Source organism: Diadema antillarum, unplaced genomic scaffold (genome assembly GCF_040938485.1).
Source record: "Diadema antillarum isolate AM-2024a unplaced genomic scaffold, OU_Dant_1.0 seq00000368_RagTag, whole genome shotgun sequence".
In the NCBI taxonomy this organism is placed as follows: domain Eukaryota; kingdom Metazoa; phylum Echinodermata; class Echinoidea; order Diadematoida; family Diadematidae; genus Diadema; species Diadema antillarum.
The window spans coordinates 243,466-262,479 of record NW_027271369.1 but is presented as its reverse complement, the minus strand read 5'-3'; the positions used below and the strand labels follow the sequence as shown (position 1 = coordinate 262,479).

The window sequence follows — 19,014 nt, the reverse complement described above, 5'->3', positions numbered from 1 at the left end:
CAACTGTAATCGTATTTTATGGCACTGATACCAAATATGAAAATAGACAGCCAAAATTGGCAAGTCTTCAGACAATGTATTACTGTAAGGTAAGACACATGTGTATATTTGTTAATAATCCTATACCACATCTCTTTATAGGACCAATCTCAGCTAGCCCATGTTGTGCAGTGTCTGGATGCCATCAGCCAGACTCCAGCATCATCCATGATGGCGACTCCAGCACCACCCTGTACCACCAGCACCACCACTGCACCCTCTGACGGGGTACCATCAGTCACCTCTGGTGGCAGTAGGAGCAGCGAGTTAGATCCAGAGGCCTTCCAGCGGCTAGTGGTGACAGCGAGGTCTGTGGCCGTGGCTCGACCTCAGAACCTGGTCCGGTTTGCTGCAGGCACCAGCTCCGAGAGCGCTCCACTGACAGCAGTCAGGAATGTTGGAGGTTGGTCATCTTTACTCTTCTCTAGAGTAGTCAACATATCCACTGTTTGCAAACATACAATGTACTACTCTTTCATTTGTTTGTTGTGACTCAGATGCCTAATAAGCACATTCTAAGAGTAATTTCCAACAATCAAAAATATGCCTTAAATATATTTGTGTTGTTTTGTTTTTTATTCCAGATCTGGAAGTCACTGACATTGAGATTGAGGATAAGCAACATCCGTCCTCGTCTTCCTCATCAACATCCATTTCATCTTCTTCATCTTCAACTCCAACATCCACTACAACCACGAGCACTGCCTCCTCTGATCTGGCCAGCGACCACCAGGTGCCGTTTGTCTCCAAGAAGCTAGCCATGACGGAAGCGGAGTCTCAGCACTTCCTGACACGCCTCATGGATGCCTTTTGGCGTCTCCATGGCAGCAGGCCGGCCAATCCCATGCTGGCTCCAGCATGTCTACCAAGTGAGTATCTTGTCTAATCCATACAGATGTTTTGAATCTTTTAGCCTGGTGCAGCTGACTATTACTCAATGTTGTGCTATACTCTGGTATGTGGTAGCGATGTAAATTTTAACAATCATACTGTACCTGTTTATGTTGTTGGAAACCGATGTAGTGATGTGAACTTCCTGTGTAATAGGTCACATATTCAATCTAAAACAACAATTAAAGAGGATGTTGAAGTGTCGAATACAAGCTAGTAGAATATCTTTGGTGTATTAAATGTACTGCAAGTGATGCAATTATGAGAGCCCTTTGTGCACCCTGTCTGTGCATATCTAAAGGTATGCAAGAAATTAATGTAGATGCCCTCTACATTGGAAGCTTCCAACCAGTAAATGTAGGAAAAGTGTCAAACACACAATTAAGAGAGAGTGTAATTGATACTCTATCGAAATTTTAGCAATGTGTTTTCAAACAGATTACTGTTTTATCTCATGTTCTTGTAATTTTATTTTTCTTCTTCAGGATTGACTCATGTGGAGATCACCATAGGAGCTCTGGTTGATGTCATCCATGCCTTTGCTTACAGCGATTCATCTAATGTTACCCTGGCAACAAAACTTCTCATGAAGATGCTGGTGTGTGAGGTATGTACAGATGCAAGCCAAGTGATGGTTTGATGTGACAGTGATATTAACCCCTGACTTCTAGTAGATGTCTGGGTTTTACATCAAAAAAAATAATGGTACATGTCCATGTGTAGTGGAATAATTAGTATTAGGAGGATAGTAATGTACTCTGATGATCAGACCAAAAGACATGACAGTGTACATGTGTGCTAGTATACCCTCTGACATAGTATGGTAAATCTTCATAGTGATGCACTACCAGAGCCGAATGTAGTTGTCTTGTGAGAAGTATGCCCTTAAAGCATCATATGATATCATGGCTTGGAATATCTAAGAAGAATGTTTATCACACACACACACAAAAATGTTTTCTCTTTCATCAGGATGTCCAAGTAAGTTTTGCTGCCAAGCAGGCTCTCATACGAGTCATGCGACCCCGCCAGAAACGTCGCCGTGTGATCATCCCCTCACCCCCGCAGTGCAGCTCCCCACCCGTGCCAGATGGCGTCGATCACGACCATGACCCGGATGGGGACGATGATGAGGGAGATGACAGCGGAGCAGCACAGGGTGTGGAGGAGGAGGAGGAAGAGGAGGAGGATGAGGAGGAGAGGGAGCTTGGCTCACACCAGGATGCTGAGGATGCTGAGGGACTCCAGGATGAGGCATCCTATGAAGTAGTGGTGAGTAGACTCCTCGTGTCTAACATCCATCAATGTATAACAAACTAGGAGCACCCCTAGTCAGGCAGTGAGAAGAGGACTCTCTACCTTGAGGAAGAGAGGTTTGCCGTAACACCACGTGTACGTGCTCCTTGAAAGGACTGTTGTTTGGCAAGAGAAGACCCCAAAGCGATACCTTTACCTCTACCTTTGCATAGAATGGTGCAGCCTGGTAAATCTTGCTGAAATTTCATCTAAGACTGTATCACTGCCTCCACTGTTATATCGTCATGACAACAACTGTAGTTGTCTAACTGCAACTTGGTTGTGATATTTTACAACTGATATTTACTACAATTGCACTTCATTGTCAGTTGTCAACAGTGTTCACTTCAGACAGAACCTGAGGTGGTACTATGAAAGTCCAAGGCTCATCTGTGTGCTTCTATTAAACAACTTTGATTCTGATGGAAGGAAGGTACACATTGCATTATAGTTCAAAGTGTTTCAGCTCAGAATAACAGTGTCAGGGTGTATGCTATTTTCAGCGTATTAAAACTACCTTAGCTCTGTAAACCAAATTATTCTTGTGTGAGAACATAAGATTCTGAATTGCATGCATGCTGTACAGTTCTCTGTCAAAATAGATAATGCTGTCCTGGTGAAATATACAAAGAGACCAAGTATTTATTGATGGAAGATATATAATGTGTAGTATCATGGCACATCTGTCAATAGAATATTATAGTAAGATAGTTAAAGATAACAGTAAGGGAAACGTATTAAACAAAAGTAAGTGTTGAGTATGTACTTTCCCATCAGGAGCATGCAGAGCCTATGGTTCTAGAACCAGGCGAGGCTCCTGGTCTGGGGAGCGGGGCCAACAACCAGCACTCCCTGGAAGCCCTCCTAGGGGGACGCAGCAGCTACGCCCCCATGCTTGACATACCCCCTGAGGCTGACGACGAAGCCATGATGGAGCTTGCCATCGCCCTCAGCCTTCAGGAGCAGTCCAACCAGGGCGGGGCTGGACTGAACCTCCAGGGACTTGGTCTTGGAGCTGGTGTCCAGGGACAGAGCTCCTCCTCCCTGGAGGCAGGTACTCTGTCTGATACCACTGCATCAGGTAAGCACATAATTCAGGCAGATGGGTATTGCAGTATGCTCCCAGGATCTCAGTCAGTGAAGGTGCATTAGCCAAGATGACATAACTTTCCTTGGAGCAGCTTTGTTATAGCTTTTTGAAGGTTCAGATAAGCAGTTCCTGAAGTGCCAAGTCCCTTATTCAGAGCTGTAGCCATAGATTTCAAGAATAATAATAATAAAAAAATAAATCTGACAACTTTGCCTCTCTACTTTAAGTTCTTAAAGCCCCTTCTCAAATTATGTGTTTCTTTGATGTTGTTGTGGGTCTGATGAGCCTTGATGAAGTCTAAATTTCACCACCATGTATCAGCCATTCTTCATCTATCTGACAGTCAAATGGTCACACAAAGAGAGAGAGAGAGTGAATGCATTTCTACAGTAAGCCTATTATGTCATAGAACCATTATAAACTTCCTAATTTAAGTACTGGAGGCTTTATATGTCTTTTGCACACAATAGGTCACTCTGTATTCTAGCATGATACCCTTTAATTCGGTTGTCAAAGTACTTTGAAACGTTCATACTATCTGGAAGAGGGTTAGAGGAACCAACCCGGTGCAGTTTATCACAAAGGTATGTCACTGATTGCTCCATGAACCATTGTGAGGTGCAGTCGTAGTATGTTCCTGTGTGTGTCATTCATACATCAGCTCTACATCTACCACCTGTTGATGCTGTGAGTTCAGCATCACTTTTTCCCTGGCAGCCCCGGTAGCAATGCAGTCAGACCATAAGAGTGAGGTTGTGGAAGACATATTATAAAAGAATGTGCAAACTCATGCAATAAAGTTGATGGAGTTTTTCATGGAAAGAATTCTCAACGTTGTGTTCTACAGCTGCCAGTGATGATGAGGGGAGTACAGCAGCCACCGATGGGTCCACACTGAGAACTTCCCCAGCGGAGCAGGGTGGCAGTGCCGGCTCAGAGAGTGGTGCTAGTGCAGTGGACTCCATCACAGGTGAACACAGCAGTGAGTTTCATTTCCAAGCACCTCCACACTTAATGTTCCTTCTCTAGTTGGATGCAGGAACCTTTGTCTCAAGCTCATCTAAACGTCAGGATTCTTTCCATCATTATGCTAACAATGCCATTATGGTTATTCTGACCTTATCCAACTTACCACATTCAATTTGAATTCAGTCTCTGTCTTTACAGCAGATTAGCAAAGTAAAACAAATACATGTATGATGCTATTTTACCCAGAGGTACATGTACATTTCAAGTGACATGAAGGACAAGACATCAAAATAGAGCTAAGTGCACAAGAAAATTGCACCTGTTTTTATCATATCTATATCAATCTTTATTCAGATTTTAGTAATTGTTTTCTCGTGTAACTGTTGCTTTGTAATTTATGATTGCCATCCTCCTGCATGGTTTCATTTGTACATATATATGTGTAACTTTTGGGGTTCCTTCATTGTATGACCATAGAGAGCTTATACCTGTGACTGCATGTACCAGAAAGAGGTAATAATATATCACTGCCATCAGCAATTGTCAGTGCCCATTTCAGTATTCCTTATTTTAGATTTTCCTTGAATTTTAATACAGAGGCCTCTTGTGACTTTTACTTGCCAGTGATGATGTTTATTTTGTTTGTGTGTGTGTGTGTGTGTGTTAGTGTGTGTACAAAGTAAGTGAATATTACTATGAATTTTTGTTCATGATGCACCAAAGTTTAATAGCATATGAAGTCAGTACGTCCTATAAGGGTTCAACCTGCACGGGTAAGATCCTGCACCATGCAACTCACATTGTGATAGGGTGAAGGCACATTGGTTCATGTGTAAGAGGCCATGTCTGAGCTGCTCCTTTTGACTTCTCTTGTCTGCAGTGAGTGGGCGGAGCAGTGCCTATGGGGATGTCATCCCTGAGCATGCCTCCACCCAGGGAGAGAGTGTGTCCAGTGGCAGCGGCCTGGTGGGACAGTCTGGGGTACGTGATGAAGGAGGTGACCTGACCGACAACTTGACCGATATGGACGGAGGCCAGCGCATGCACACCCTACGCCTCCTGCTCCTAGAAAGGCTCCTGGAGTACTTGCCTGACCTTCGTGCTGTGGGTGGAGTACGTGCCATCCCATTCATGCAGGTCAGTGGGCTTTCAACAAGAAAGAAAAGTTTCCGTACCATGGAATTTACTTTGGTAATTTTTGATGCAGTCGCACCATTGTTATTTCAAAGCTCTGTCAAACAGAAGATGTAGAAGCATATACACTACTTCTAGAAAGAAAAAAATTAAACGAAACATTCCTGAATGTATGTATCGTTTTAATGTACAGTGACCAAATTTAAGTGTTTACCTCATTTGCAGGTTGTCATCATGCAAAGTCAATTTGAAGATGAGGTCCAGTGAGAACAAATATCTACAACTGAAAGTGAGACCAATGTACAAAATAAACCTGATCTTTTGCAAATATTGCCATGAGTTTGTCACAATGTTCTTGACTTTGTAACCATGGGAGGCATATCCTTTTTCCTGTCAGGGTCCGGACAGTAGATGTATGTGAGATTCCTAGTGTATTCAAACACAGCTTATATGTTATACCCTCTTACCCTTTCACTGTGCCCCTTTCATGGTGGTTGCAGGTGATTCTGATGTTGAGCTCTGACCTTGACCCAGAGGATGACAAGGACAAGGTAGCCCTTGACCACCTACTGACCATTGTGCTGTATGAGCTGCAGCTGGACAGGAAGACCTTTAGCGATGTCTCAGCTCGAACACCACACCACGAAGTCCAGCTCATAGTCATGCGGCTGCTCAGTGTCTTCATGTCACGCACCAAGTCAGGCACAAAGACTGCCTCTGAGGTAAGGATGGTCTTTACTCCCCACAGGGGACATTTGAGGTGTGAAGATTAATTTTCATTCTATGGAACTTAATGATTATTTCACCATTATTTCTGGAGTAGAGAGTGAGTGAGAGAATAAATGAAATCACTGTGAAGCGGCTTTTAAAGGGTGTGTACAGTTCTGGTCGAGGTGAGGATTTAGCTTTTAACATTTTGCGAGATATTCAGAAACCACTCTATGAGATGTCAAAGAGCATGCAATTCTAAAAGGTATCAAAAGTTTATTTGATGAAAATCGGTTTTGAAATGGCTGAGATATCCAAAAACAAGGTGAAACAAAGAGATCCTAATAAAGTTGTGGCATGTCGCCTTTTATCATTATCACTTTTTTGGATATCTCAGCCATTTCAAAACCAATTTTCATCAAATAAACGTTGAATCCTTCTAAAATTACATGCTCTTCCATATTTCATAAGAGGTTTCTCATTATCTCACTTAGAAATGTTCAAAACATGAATCCCTTACCTCAACCAGTTCTGTACAGTCCCTTTAAGCTATTGATTGAAATGTATTTGATGGTCATTCATATTCTGTCATTTCTGAAATCAATAATGCATGTGGGCATACATTGTGACATATCAACTGTCATGTTTTCATCCTGCTTGACACATTCCCCCCCCCCCCCATCTTCTTTATCTGAGAAATGTCAAAATAGATTGTTTTTAATTTCAGAAGTTATCTATGGATGTGTTCAAATGAATTCACTCAGAAATATTTCCATGAAGGGGAACATCTGCACTCGTTTTTGTGGTAACGTCAGATTACAGGATAATTATTTTGTGAGGCAAAGGTTTGATGCAAGACGTTAAGTATGCTTTAATACTCATATGATAGAATATTTGTCTCTTCTCTTTCCTTTGTGTGTGTGCAGTCATCTACCCAGATCTCTCATGCCACAGCAGGTGCTCTGCTGAACTGTGGTGCAGTGGACCACTGTCTGCTGATCCTGAAGGCACTCCTGGACCACTGGAAGGAAACAGGCATTGATGATGTGAGTCACACAGCATTCTCCTCAATGCTTCACTCAAAACTAATAGCTGGTGATGTGATTTAAGTTGTCCATGAAGGTTGCCACAAACTTGCACAGTTTTGACATCTATTGTACACCATGGACACATTTGTATCTAGTTATTGGTAAAATGCTACATGTCGGTGTCATTGTATAATGCATTTAATTTTCCCAAAAATTTTAATGACTTCTTAAAAGGGTTTCTCCCACATATGTAATTGAACTGGTGCAGTTTCTTCAGCCTTTCTGTACGTTAAAATTTTAAGCTTTGGTTTGACTGATGTGAAAATGTATGCTCCTTTTTGTAGGCATTTATAGTAGAGTTTGCCTGAAGATTATCATTCATATCAAACATGTTGCATTAACAGTGCACATGAGACATAAAGGCCTTGTGAAAGTAGCCATTTCCTGTAACTCTTTCTTTGTTTCTTTTGTAACTCTTTCTGTTTTTCTTTCATTCCCTGTAACTCTTTCTGTGTAACTGTGTTTTCTTCACCTTAGAGAAAAGGTATATGTTTATCTTTTTAAACTGAAGAGTCGATGCAAAAATCATGTGAATGGGTGTTTTGTAAAATTAAGCTGCTTAAAAAAGGGCCAATCTGCATGTGATAGTTTCCGTACTTGTCTTGCCATTTTCATGTGTATGCTTCCTTAGGAGGAATGCTTGTGTAATTTCCTCTGAGATTAGATTTTTCAGAGACTATGCTGATAGAGTGCCATCAATTAATGCATGAGATCATCACCTTAGATATGTATTCACACTTTCTAGTTCCCATATTGGTTGGTGTGTATTCATTCATTACCATTAGTTTGAGCGAAGTCCATTCTTTAGTTTGTAATCCATGTTATGATGATTTCTCCAGGAGACTGCTCCTCCAGGAGGCAACCTACTAAGACCTCATCCTCCATCGGCTCCACCAGACATGTCACCTTTCTTCCTACGCCAGTATGTCAAGGTAGGTCTCCAGAAATTTGTCATTGCCAGGATATAGTGTGTATAAAGATATAAAGGATGGCCCAGGTATTCATGTACAATATGTAGGTGACAGAAGTGCTATTTCTATTACTACTACTTTTGTTGCTTCTGAGACCATGAATTCCTGAATTTACAGTGTACTGGTAACAGCCCCTCTGGAATTGGCACCAATTGTTGCTCTGCTGTCAGTACAGAAAAGGAACTGTTTCATGACAATATTCAATTAGCAGAGTTTGTTTGGAGTCCTGTATCCATTGCATGTCTAGACTTTAATCATTGTGTATATTAAACGAAATTGTCATATGAGCCAGAAAAATGTTGCCTGAAAGAAAAAGAAAAAAAAAGTACTCTGATGAGTAGCTGATGTCATTTATCATGCTTTGGAAGCTGAGTGTATTTTGTTTATTCAGGCACATTGACAAACTGAGAATAATTTTTGCTTTCCTTTTTTTCATTAAATGAAGAAAAAACTGTTTTCTTTGAATATTGTGACATCATGTGACTTGCTTTGAAGCAGATCGTATCTGGCCTCTGGTCAATTCATTGATTACTTTCTGTTGTGGTCATCACAAGATTTCTATTATGTTGAGATGTTTGCTATCCTTCACTCACAGGGCCATGCTGGGGATGTCTTTGAAGCCTACCCTCAACTACTGACTGAAATGGTGTTAAGACTCCCCTACCAGGTACAGATATACTTCATCAGCATCCTCCTATACCTTGTATAGCCATGTGCTGATGAAGCCGTTGGGTGTAGGTGACTGAATGAGAAAATAAGGGGAAAAGTAATTGAGATGGGTAACAATTTGTGAATGGTTTGAAGATTACCTGCTTGATGTGAGAATATAGATTTCCATTTAGATGACACTGGTGTTATAATTTGATAAAGTTGCAACGAAAAGTGATAGTGTTCAAATATGTATTTTTGCAGTCATTTGCATTTTTGAAAAACTAGAACGGCACTGTATTTGCATTAGTTTTAAAGTGACTTATTCTTCATGGATCAGAAAAGAAAAATGTGACTTTTTGTATGTGTAGCACACCTTTGTGTCTAAGATTTTATCCCAATGTTTGGTACCTTTTAACAATCAGAATTATTTTTATACTGTGTACTTGTCTGTGTAATTGCTTTTAATGCATTTTCATTTACGTATGTCTCTTTATTTTTTTCCAAGTTTACGTTCTACTGTAGAGTTCTATCTTATTCCCACATCATTTGTTTTTAGGAACAAGTTCACATTTTGTTCATGTCATGAATCTCTGTGTTGATGTCTTTCAGATGAAGAAGATCTGTGATTCTGCGCCCTCTGTTGGTGTCCCTGTGTTTGATCAGGCTTGGTTCTACTACTTGTGTGAGGTAAATATTATCAGCACACTCTGTCAAGTTCTCCCTAACTTTCAGCTCAAGTAGATTTGACAAGTAAAATTTTTTTTAATCTTCTGTTGTACAAAGCTGATTTGTTCGCATTTTTCATCTCATGTGTTATTTTTGTTTATTTTTCCGTGTATCTACATTTTTGTACTTTCGTCAGTTGGAATGTAAATTTAAGTGGCCAGGAGTGTAATGTCATGTATGTCATCTCAAATCGTAATAATTTGGTTGCTCTATCTCTCACCCATTTGTTGGTGTTTTGTTTTTTTATCAGATATTACCCATTTCAAATCTTTCATATTTTTGTGTGAAAGAAGAATAATTACTTGCCAGTTCTAATATACATTATATCCTTCAACTGTTGGTGTAATGTTATTGTTGTTGCTCCAGTACATGATGACCCAGCAGACCCCCTTTGTAAGGCGACAGGTGCGCAAACTGCTACTCTTTATTTGTGGCTCCAAGGAGAAGTACCGTCAGCTGAGGGATCTCCATGCCCTGGAGTCCCACATGAGAGACATCAAGTGAGTACATTGTAGATGAGATGCTGGGGGTTGTCAGGGGCTACAGAATTGGCATGAGCTGGCAAAAAGATTTCACCTTGATTTAGATGTAGGATTTGGTGATATCATTTTGGTATATTTGTGCTAACCTCTGTTGCTTGTTGCATGTCATGTCATGGAATGTTGTGGAATGTCATGGAATGTCATGCTTTGCACACTACAGCGTGTACATCACAGGCTTTGCAGTTGCGCAATGATGGGCCTGGGAGGTCTCAGGACCTTCAAATTCTCTTATTTTATGAGAGTTGGATTCTTAAGTCACACAACCTCTCATTATTTTGTTTTGTCCTGGTCAGGTATGTTGTTTTATGTTTCAAACAACTGCACACCTACATGTATATGCCTAGCTTGGTCTGTGTGTTGAACGACTCTTCATTACACTCAAGCATTGCCATTTACACCCCATCTGAACAGCAAAATGACAGTTCTTGATGCTGTGCTATATCTACCCAGGATAATGAGAAGAAACTATTTAAAACGCATGTGACATTCAAGAAAATTAATATTGCAAGCAACAGGCTGGACTTTCAGATCATCACAAGGAAAATGCCATCTTGTTTTGTGAAAACTGAAGTTTCCTCCTCCTCCAGTTGTTACTCCAGATTGTGAATTCACTGAATATAAAGACTGACATACGTGTAGATGCTTCCAGTAGGTTACATATTGTGATGACTATTTTTAAAGAAAATAAGTTGCATCATAGCATATTCCCAGGTGATGCATTGCTGTGTATTATGTTGACTGTTCTAAACTTGTTCTTCATTTCTGGTGCACAGACAAATCTGCTCTGAGAATGGATTGAATCTTGAAACAGTTTCAACTACACCGATATCCCTCCCATATGACACTCTCATCACTCTGGTAAGTGCCAACCAAATTCACAAATAAATTGTGTAGTTTTCAAATCAGTGATTATATTGATTTGTCAATCAGTTAAAAAAAAAAAAAAGACTGACAGAAGAATCATTAATATGCAGTAACTGTTACCATTAGTGATCAGGACCATCACTGGCTATTAGTAAGAAGCTTGGTAATCTAGTGGACATTGGTATGAGTCCAACGTGGGTATGCATGCCCTTGATTTTTGTCATGGCTGTTTATCAAAACACTGAATAATTGGTGTTCATTTATGTCAAAGAAGGGCAATTTGTCGATCTGTTGCAATTAAAAAAACTGTGTGGTAGGATTTAGTTTACAGGGTTCATTTTGAAGATCCAAGTATTTTTGTATGTATGTACATCTACACATGTGTGAATGTGTGCCAGCTAGACATGGCTCTCTTTTATGTTTATTGCCTCAAACTTTTGACTAGTTTTGACTCATACATCATGCTGTAGAGGTGTCTGTGGGTGTGAGTTGCAGATGTGATGATTTGATGTAATCTGATGTCACATTGACTGGGAGCTGTAGTTCATTTCACTTTTTGCATTCCAAATATTTCCTTCATTTTGCTTTGTTTGTGCTTCTCCAGATTGAACACTTGAAGGCTTGTCAGGAGGTAGCCACATCCAGGACCATCAACTGGCAGAAGTTTGCCATCAGAGATGAGAGTCAGTGCCTCTATTTTCTCCTTATAGTCATTCAGTCACTTTAGAAACCCTTTAAAAGAAGCCTGAGACATCATTACGGTCCTTTTATTATTTTTCCATGAAATACAATGCTCTGTCCTTGTATTTTGAAGTGGAATTCTCAAAGACCTCAAAATGATGTATGTGTTTGATTTTTCCAGATTGTCATCATGAAAGTTATGAAGCCTCACATTTTACTTTCATGATTACATTGACTGTGATAAAGGATATGCATTAACAGAGAAAAGAGAATGTACACATGAACACATCATCTTTTTAAGTTCAACAAAATGGTAAAAAAGTCAATTGGGACATTTGTAGGTGAGAAACAGGCCTTGAATTACTATAGGAAAATTATTTGCATTTTTTGGTTGTGGGTGACTGACTGCACAAGTGACTTGTATGGCTTGACATAGTGGATATACCTTGAATTGAATAGTGTTTACTGTTTTCACTGGAAGTACATGTAATATGGACATGGTAATGCTCCACTCCTTATAAAGAAATACATTAAAAAAAAATTTGATTTTTTTTTTTTTTTGTGACTGTAGTGATGTCATTACATTTCCATTGTGTGTGTCTCACAGTAATTCCAGAAGGAGTAAACTGAAGTATTTTGTAAGTGATAGAAGTTTAGCATGGATTTATCATTACAAAGTTGTAAAACAGTATGCAGTGCTTTGCACTTGATCAAATATATAATGTTTGTTGAAATGGCATCCTATGTTTTGACAGCGGTCATCCCAAGCCTCCTCCAGGCCAGTTTCCATCTGGACGAAGGCGTTGCCCCTCTCATTCTGCAGCTCCTGACCTGTGCCCTTTGTGGGGCCAAAGGTCAAACCACATCCTCTTCATCGTCATCCTCTTCTTCCTCGTCGTCAAGCTCACGGCAGAAGAGAGAGAGGGATCGTGCCAAGGAGAAAGAGAAGGAGAAGGAAAAGGAGAAGGAAAAAGAAAAGTCAGAGGACAAAGGTATACTATCACTTCATATCCTCAGTTATTTTGGGATGGAAACAACTATGGATTGCAAAAAATCAATCTTTTAATGCTCCGGTCTGTGTTCTTAACTTATGATATCTTCAGACATTTTTGAGGATGTGTTATGTGTGAGGTTTTCTTCAAGCTACTCACACAGTGGTTGTGTTGTTAAATTAGTGTCAGATGTGGAAAAGATTTATAAGTCAAAGTGTATACAGTGGTGCAAAGTTTAATGCCATCAGTACCTCTTGTCATATTTTACCTGTACTGTGTATATTATGTACATTCCAGGTCAGGTGAGCTATATTCAGTATCTTGGTAATAATTCAGATGAGCAAAAAAGATGGCAATGATGATGTGATCATATGCCTTAAAAGATTTTGCAGGAGAGGTCATTTTGCTTCTCAAACCTGTACTTTCTTGTTTTGTTGTGCATTTCAGCATAAAATGAGAGAGAAAAAAAAAATCATGAACCATACTTGATATGTTTACATTTAAACTTCTGCCTTGTGACTTCATCTAAACTGTGATCTTGGGCTGTTGGAATTCATGTCAGAGAGAATGCTGTAATCTGTTACAGAGACAAGCTCTGCCTATGATGAGGCCCTGTGCCAGGCTCTTGTGAATCAGCTGAACAAATCCATCAGCCGTGACATCCTCCGCCGATTCATTCGCATCCACCTCTTGGAGTCAAACAACACCTCCCTCCGCTGGCAGGCTCATGGCTTCCTCCTACACATCTTCAAGTAAGTCATGCTGGCGTCATCCTGGGTCGCAGTCCTAACTAACTCAACTTGAATCCAACATCTCATAGTGCTTACAAAAGAGGGCTAAGGTTACATGTAAATTTTGTGTGTAACATTCTTTTTTTTTTAGTGAATAAGGTTTACTAATGGGTATTTTTTTGCACATATTCTCATGGAATCATACCTGCAACTCTTGAAGTGATCTGTGATGGAAATCCTTACACCCAAGGAGTTATAGATTAAGATTGCATTACCCCTCACAAAGACGATTTTATTTAATTATTTGAGAATTTGTTAGTGTGTCTAAACTGTTAAATTTTCCTCTTGGAGGTCTCTTTACATCCTGACATACCTTTTATCCTGTTGAAACTTGCTTGGCTGTCAGCCATGTTAGCTTTTTATGTGATATGCTTGACAAATGTGAACAACAATCAAACAAAACCAAATAGAAGTTATAACAACAACTGTCCAGTGAACTACATACACGTATATTTGGATTCTTTGTGCTCTAATTTGTTGTATCAAAAAGAAAAAATAATAATATAATAAAATCTGTATGTTAAGGTGATGGTGTTGTTATCAATGATGTTTGAGGTCGAGTATTACATACATTTGACATTGCCAGCATAAAGTGAATTGAATGGATATATTAAAGCAGCCGGAGGACTGACCACTTTGTCAGAAGGCTTGCGGGTCGATGTTTAACACTGAATATTCAATCCCTGTCTTCTCTCTTGAAGCAGGAGCTCACCTCCTACCAAACAGGAGGAACTATTGGAGCTCATGTGGGAGCTATGGCCAGAGTTGTCCAACTATGGGCGTAAGGCTGCACAGTTTGTTGACCTGCTTGGCTACTTCTCCCTCAAGGCTCCCTACAGTGTGAGCAAGGTAGGAATCATCTCAAATCCTCATTACTTGTTGCCTGATTTATAGAAAGGTCAAGCCTCAATTAAAAATTCAATGAAGAGAAAAATGTAATGTTGGTGTTATATCAATATTCATTTGTCTGCTTCATCTGTATTTGTGTAATCAATCCATTTTCTTTTTTCATGTGTCAGTCTTTTATGCATTGTAACACAAGTACCATTAACTTTTGATAAAGTTAGAGTGTTTGTAGAGTTTTTGTTGCAGTGATTAAAGCAGTAGTCTTCACTTGTGTGTCTATATTTCTGTTTTCCCCATAGTCCTTACAGTACGTCCAGAAGGCAGCCGCTCTGCTGAAAACTCAGAATTTGTGTCTGGCCAACCATCCCAACTCAAACATCTACAAGTAAGTTCAAGCTCATTACTTGCTAGCCACCAGAATAACAGTTACAAGCACCGTAGCAGAAATGTTTGAGCAAACGTCAACAGGTACATGCAGTATCAAGATCAAGATGACGGATTTTATGTCATATATAATGTATATGTAAGTAGAAGTTTAAACTACAATAATAATACTTTGACCTGCTTCCAGGCAGGGGCAAAATTACCATTTTGATTATGTGTTTCTGTTTTTTCAGTATAGTACTGGTACTTGTATTTCCATTGACATTTCCAAGCATTCTCTAATTGATTTCAGATGGAAGAATCACAAATGATAGTTTTCATGTGATGAAAGGAGAAAATATTTGGAGTCTTTCCAAGCATATGCTCAAGTGATATGATATCCTTGTATAGGAGCGATTCTCAGTCATTTTTTAGTCAAATTAACATTACTGTGATGTGTATTCTTTGTTTTCAGCATGTTGGCTGGCCTGGTTGAGTTTGATGGATTCTATCTGGAGAGTGAACCCTGTCTGGTCTGCAACAACCCAGAAGTTCCCTTCACTGTAAGACATTAATGTGACTTTCACCTTGCTTTTTCTTATAATATAGTATTCCAACAAGCTGAATCCAACAAAGCTCACTCATTATTTCTAGTGCACATGCACAATGATAGGCATTATTTCCTTTCAATCCAAAAGTACTCGGAAAGCAATATTGTAAGATTGTTTAGACTTAATTCTGTGCTTTTAGACAGAGAACATTCTTCACAATGTTTCATCAACAATGTGTGTGTGTGTGTGTGTGTGTGTGTGTACGTGTAGCGAGTTTCTGATAAATCCGAGGCAAAAGTGTAAATTCTATATTGTGTTTTATGATATGAATTTGTTTATAAGGATATATATGCCAGCAATCTGAATTTTGTGTCTGGACAGAACATGAAATTGACTGCTCTCAAAGTGGACTCACGCAACACAGCCAATTCTCAGATCGTGAAGCTGGTGGGCACCCACACCATTGCCAAGGTTACCCTGCGCATCAGTGACTTGAAACGCACCAAGATGGTCCGCACTATCAACATCTACTACAATAATCGCACTGTTCATTCTGTGGTGGAGCTGAAGAACAAGTGAGTGATGGCAGTACTGATACAATGGTTCTTTTGTAGTGCATCTACTGTACAGATTTACACAATACCACAAGGTTATACAACACGTGTAGAACAATCAACAGACCTCCAACTTTCCTTTCAAGCCTGAACTTTCATCTTCTTGAGTCACATGTCTTTAAAAACTATTCCAGAACCAATTGACAGTACCTATGTGAGTCACAGTACCAAAGTGAACTCAGATCCACCACTTGCATGGCATACCGTGGAAGAAAAACAATACAAAGTGCATATTGCATACAAGCTCGTCTAGATATGTGGAAAGCATTTTTTTTACTTCACCCTTTGCTTGAAATTTCTAGTCTTGCTTCCAAATTCAACCAAGTCGACAGTCAAGGCAGAGCATTGATGGAGTTTGGCATTTAGTGAAATGACAAACAATTCCTTTTCCTTCTGTGTAGGCCTACCATCTGGCACAAAGCCAAGAAGTGTGTGTTGGTGGCTGGACAGACTGAACTCAAACTGGAGTTCCCCCTGCCCATCGTGGCAGCTAACATCATGATAGAGTATGCAGACTTCTATGACAACTTGACGGCCTCTGCTGAGACTCTGCAGTGCCCCCGGTGCAGTGCCTCTGTGCCTGCCAACCCAGGGGTCTGTGGAAACTGTGGAGAAAATGTGTTCCAGTGCCATAAGTGCAGGTGAGACGGCCGTAGAATGTGCATCACATCTTTATCAGCTATTGTCGCTCACAAGGAATAAAGGTAGCAATGTCTCATCACTCTCCTTATCATTGTTTCAAACAGTTGACATTTATCAGTAGAATTGAAAAACCCCAGAAAGCTTGGAAAGAATTTCTTTTTACTTGACAAAGACTGAAAATGGTATCATTCTGAAAATTGCAGTGGTATAAACCCATGTTAATCAAAACAACCAATCGGGTGGCTGTGTACTGTGCCTAGTAGAGTCACTGATTTTGATTCCACTGTCAGTTACAGACAAATGATCAAATAAGAGAAGCTTAGTCATCATGTAGGCTTCACACCCTGTCCCCACAGAAATGTTAGATGCTCATTTGCTCATTTGTTGGGCATTTAATGGACCACAGGCAAAAGGAAGTTGTCTAACGTATGTAGAACCTTTTAAAATCCAATTTATGTACCTCACCTCTAGAAGCAACAAGTGTAAGGAAAATGTCACAAGTCCAGACAGGTGCATGTTTGCTGAAACAAGATTTATTTCATCTCTCTTGACCTGACAGAGCCATCAACTATGATGAGAAAGACCCATTCCTCTGCAACTCCTGTGGATTCTGCAAGTATGCCAAGTTTGACTACACTCTGACAGCCAGAGCCTGCTGTGCTGTGGATCCTATTGAGAATGAGGAAGACAGGAAGAAGGTAATGTCTTTGATGCAATGGTTGTCTAATCCATTGTACCCTTTTCATGCACCTGCTAAGCACCAGTGCAATCCACGTTTTCCTTTTATGTGTGAAGCAGAGATTGCCGGTTATAGTTTTGTCTTTATTGTTTACGCCATATATCTAGCAATTTAATGTTTTTTTAGCAAATTTGGACTTCGCGACAGTTTCGCGAGTGGTTAAATTTGAGATTGTGTAGTACAGCACTGAATGGAGAAATGTATGCATGTATGTCACATTAATGTTGGGATAGAATTTTCATGTGTTTTTTAATTCGCGAATAGCACCAGACTTGCAAAATTCATAAAAATAAAAACCTAGCAAAATATTAAGCACATACAGTACATCTGTAAGTGGCACCAAATGTCCAGTGGTAACACTTAAATGTTTCTGGAATTGTCACAGTTGAATAAATTCTTGACACACTCCTTGTTTTTTGTAGGCAACAACCAGCATCAACTCCCTCTTAGAGAGAGCAGACCGAGTATACCGTCAGCTGGTGTCCCACCGCCCACAACTTGAGGCTCTACTCATGAAGGTCCATGAAGCTGGTGGAGACAAGTCATCGGTAGGCTTACCCCTTTGCCCTTGACTGCCTGTTACAGTAGCATTCCTTTTCTCAGTGTAATGATGTAAATGCTGTGACTGTCTTTTCCACAGTAGCTCTTGTAACAAGATTCCTATTCTTGATGAATCATATACACTGTACATTTACCAATAACATACTCTGGAATTCTAATATGCCATTTGACAAGCATTTTATGCAGTTATGCTCCATAGTGGCTGAATGTTGAAGGCATCATCGTGTTTCATGTCTCTTCCACCAGGATCTCTCTGGAGGAGGGACCTCCTCCGCCCCATCAGGGAGCTCTAGTGTGGCCACAGTTAATCGGGTCATCCAGCTCCTAGCACAGCGCTACTGTGGAGACTGCAAGGGGAACTTTGAAGAGCTTAGCAAGATCATACAGGTATATTGTAGATTCACTAAAGTCTTAGAAAAGCCATTTGAGGATGGCAGAATTGATCATTTAGGGAAGACAAGGTGTTTGTGAGAAGAATGATGATTTCTTGTACTCAAATGCGTAAGTGATATAACACATGTAATAACTCATGTTATGTGGATTGCATAATACCACTTTCGAACTTGTAAGATTAAGGATACTATTTTACCAAATCCCAAGAGATGTCTTAATCGCTCATGTATTTGAATTCATTTGAATTCATATGAATAAGGTCCTTGGAAATGATTTATTTAAAACTTGCTGCTGAAGCATCAGCAGTTTGACCAAAAATTGTATAGATACTGCTTTCATTTTAAGTAAAGTTTGAATACTAGGATTATTACCTTTTGTTTATGTTCTAGTTACATGCTAAGGAATCAGATAAAGGATGCTGTAATCATGTTTAATGAATAAATGATATGATTATTGTTGGATGTATGGAAACCTCCCGCATTTTTCTCACTATTCTCCTCTGCTTTACTTTTTTGTTCATTACAGAAAGTGCTAGCCTGTCGTAAGGAACTCATGGAGTATGACCGACGCCAACACGAGTCGTCCATGAAGGCTGCTGGGCCCCACTCTGGCATGACTCCACTCATGTCACCCCTCCCCAGCCCTCACCCTACCCCTACGTCCAGCTCAATGGCAGTCGCAGTGGCTAGCTGTCAGCAAGAACGCAGGTTTGTTTTATGTCCTCTTTTATGTATGGATTCATCTTTATCTATTATTCAGAGTTCATGTGCCAGAAAAGAAATACAATGATTGGTGATTGAAGGTTAGTTATGTAAGTCAAGTGAAATCACATCTTGTCATATCTTTCAGAGAGTATTAATGTACTTCACACA

The 19,014-nt window shown here is 39.9% G+C and overlaps 1 protein-coding gene across 1 annotated transcript in view; it reads left to right on the top strand.

The window, feature by feature from the left end:
- The window catches only part of LOC139731315 (E3 ubiquitin-protein ligase UBR4-like), a 93,461-nt gene that overhangs the window by 50,419 nt on the left and 24,028 nt on the right, over window positions 1-19,014 (top strand). Inside the window, exons 54-79 of the mRNA XM_071642204.1 lie at window positions 142-442; window positions 624-908; window positions 1,416-1,537; window positions 1,903-2,202; window positions 3,004-3,307; window positions 4,164-4,286; window positions 5,166-5,422; window positions 5,920-6,141; window positions 7,054-7,173; window positions 8,055-8,147; window positions 8,782-8,853; window positions 9,447-9,524; window positions 9,930-10,063; window positions 10,879-10,963; window positions 11,574-11,652; window positions 12,406-12,642; window positions 13,229-13,394; window positions 14,138-14,282; window positions 14,579-14,664; window positions 15,118-15,205; window positions 15,575-15,768; window positions 16,209-16,448; window positions 17,009-17,147; window positions 17,611-17,736; window positions 17,996-18,136; window positions 18,668-18,849. Coding sequence (XP_071498305.1) covers window positions 142-442; window positions 624-908; window positions 1,416-1,537; window positions 1,903-2,202; window positions 3,004-3,307; window positions 4,164-4,286; window positions 5,166-5,422; window positions 5,920-6,141; window positions 7,054-7,173; window positions 8,055-8,147; window positions 8,782-8,853; window positions 9,447-9,524; window positions 9,930-10,063; window positions 10,879-10,963; window positions 11,574-11,652; window positions 12,406-12,642; window positions 13,229-13,394; window positions 14,138-14,282; window positions 14,579-14,664; window positions 15,118-15,205; window positions 15,575-15,768; window positions 16,209-16,448; window positions 17,009-17,147; window positions 17,611-17,736; window positions 17,996-18,136; window positions 18,668-18,849 — 4,319 coding nt within the window. The remainder of the gene's footprint in view (window positions 1-141; window positions 443-623; window positions 909-1,415; window positions 1,538-1,902; window positions 2,203-3,003; window positions 3,308-4,163; window positions 4,287-5,165; window positions 5,423-5,919; window positions 6,142-7,053; window positions 7,174-8,054; window positions 8,148-8,781; window positions 8,854-9,446; window positions 9,525-9,929; window positions 10,064-10,878; window positions 10,964-11,573; window positions 11,653-12,405; window positions 12,643-13,228; window positions 13,395-14,137; window positions 14,283-14,578; window positions 14,665-15,117; window positions 15,206-15,574; window positions 15,769-16,208; window positions 16,449-17,008; window positions 17,148-17,610; window positions 17,737-17,995; window positions 18,137-18,667; window positions 18,850-19,014) is intronic.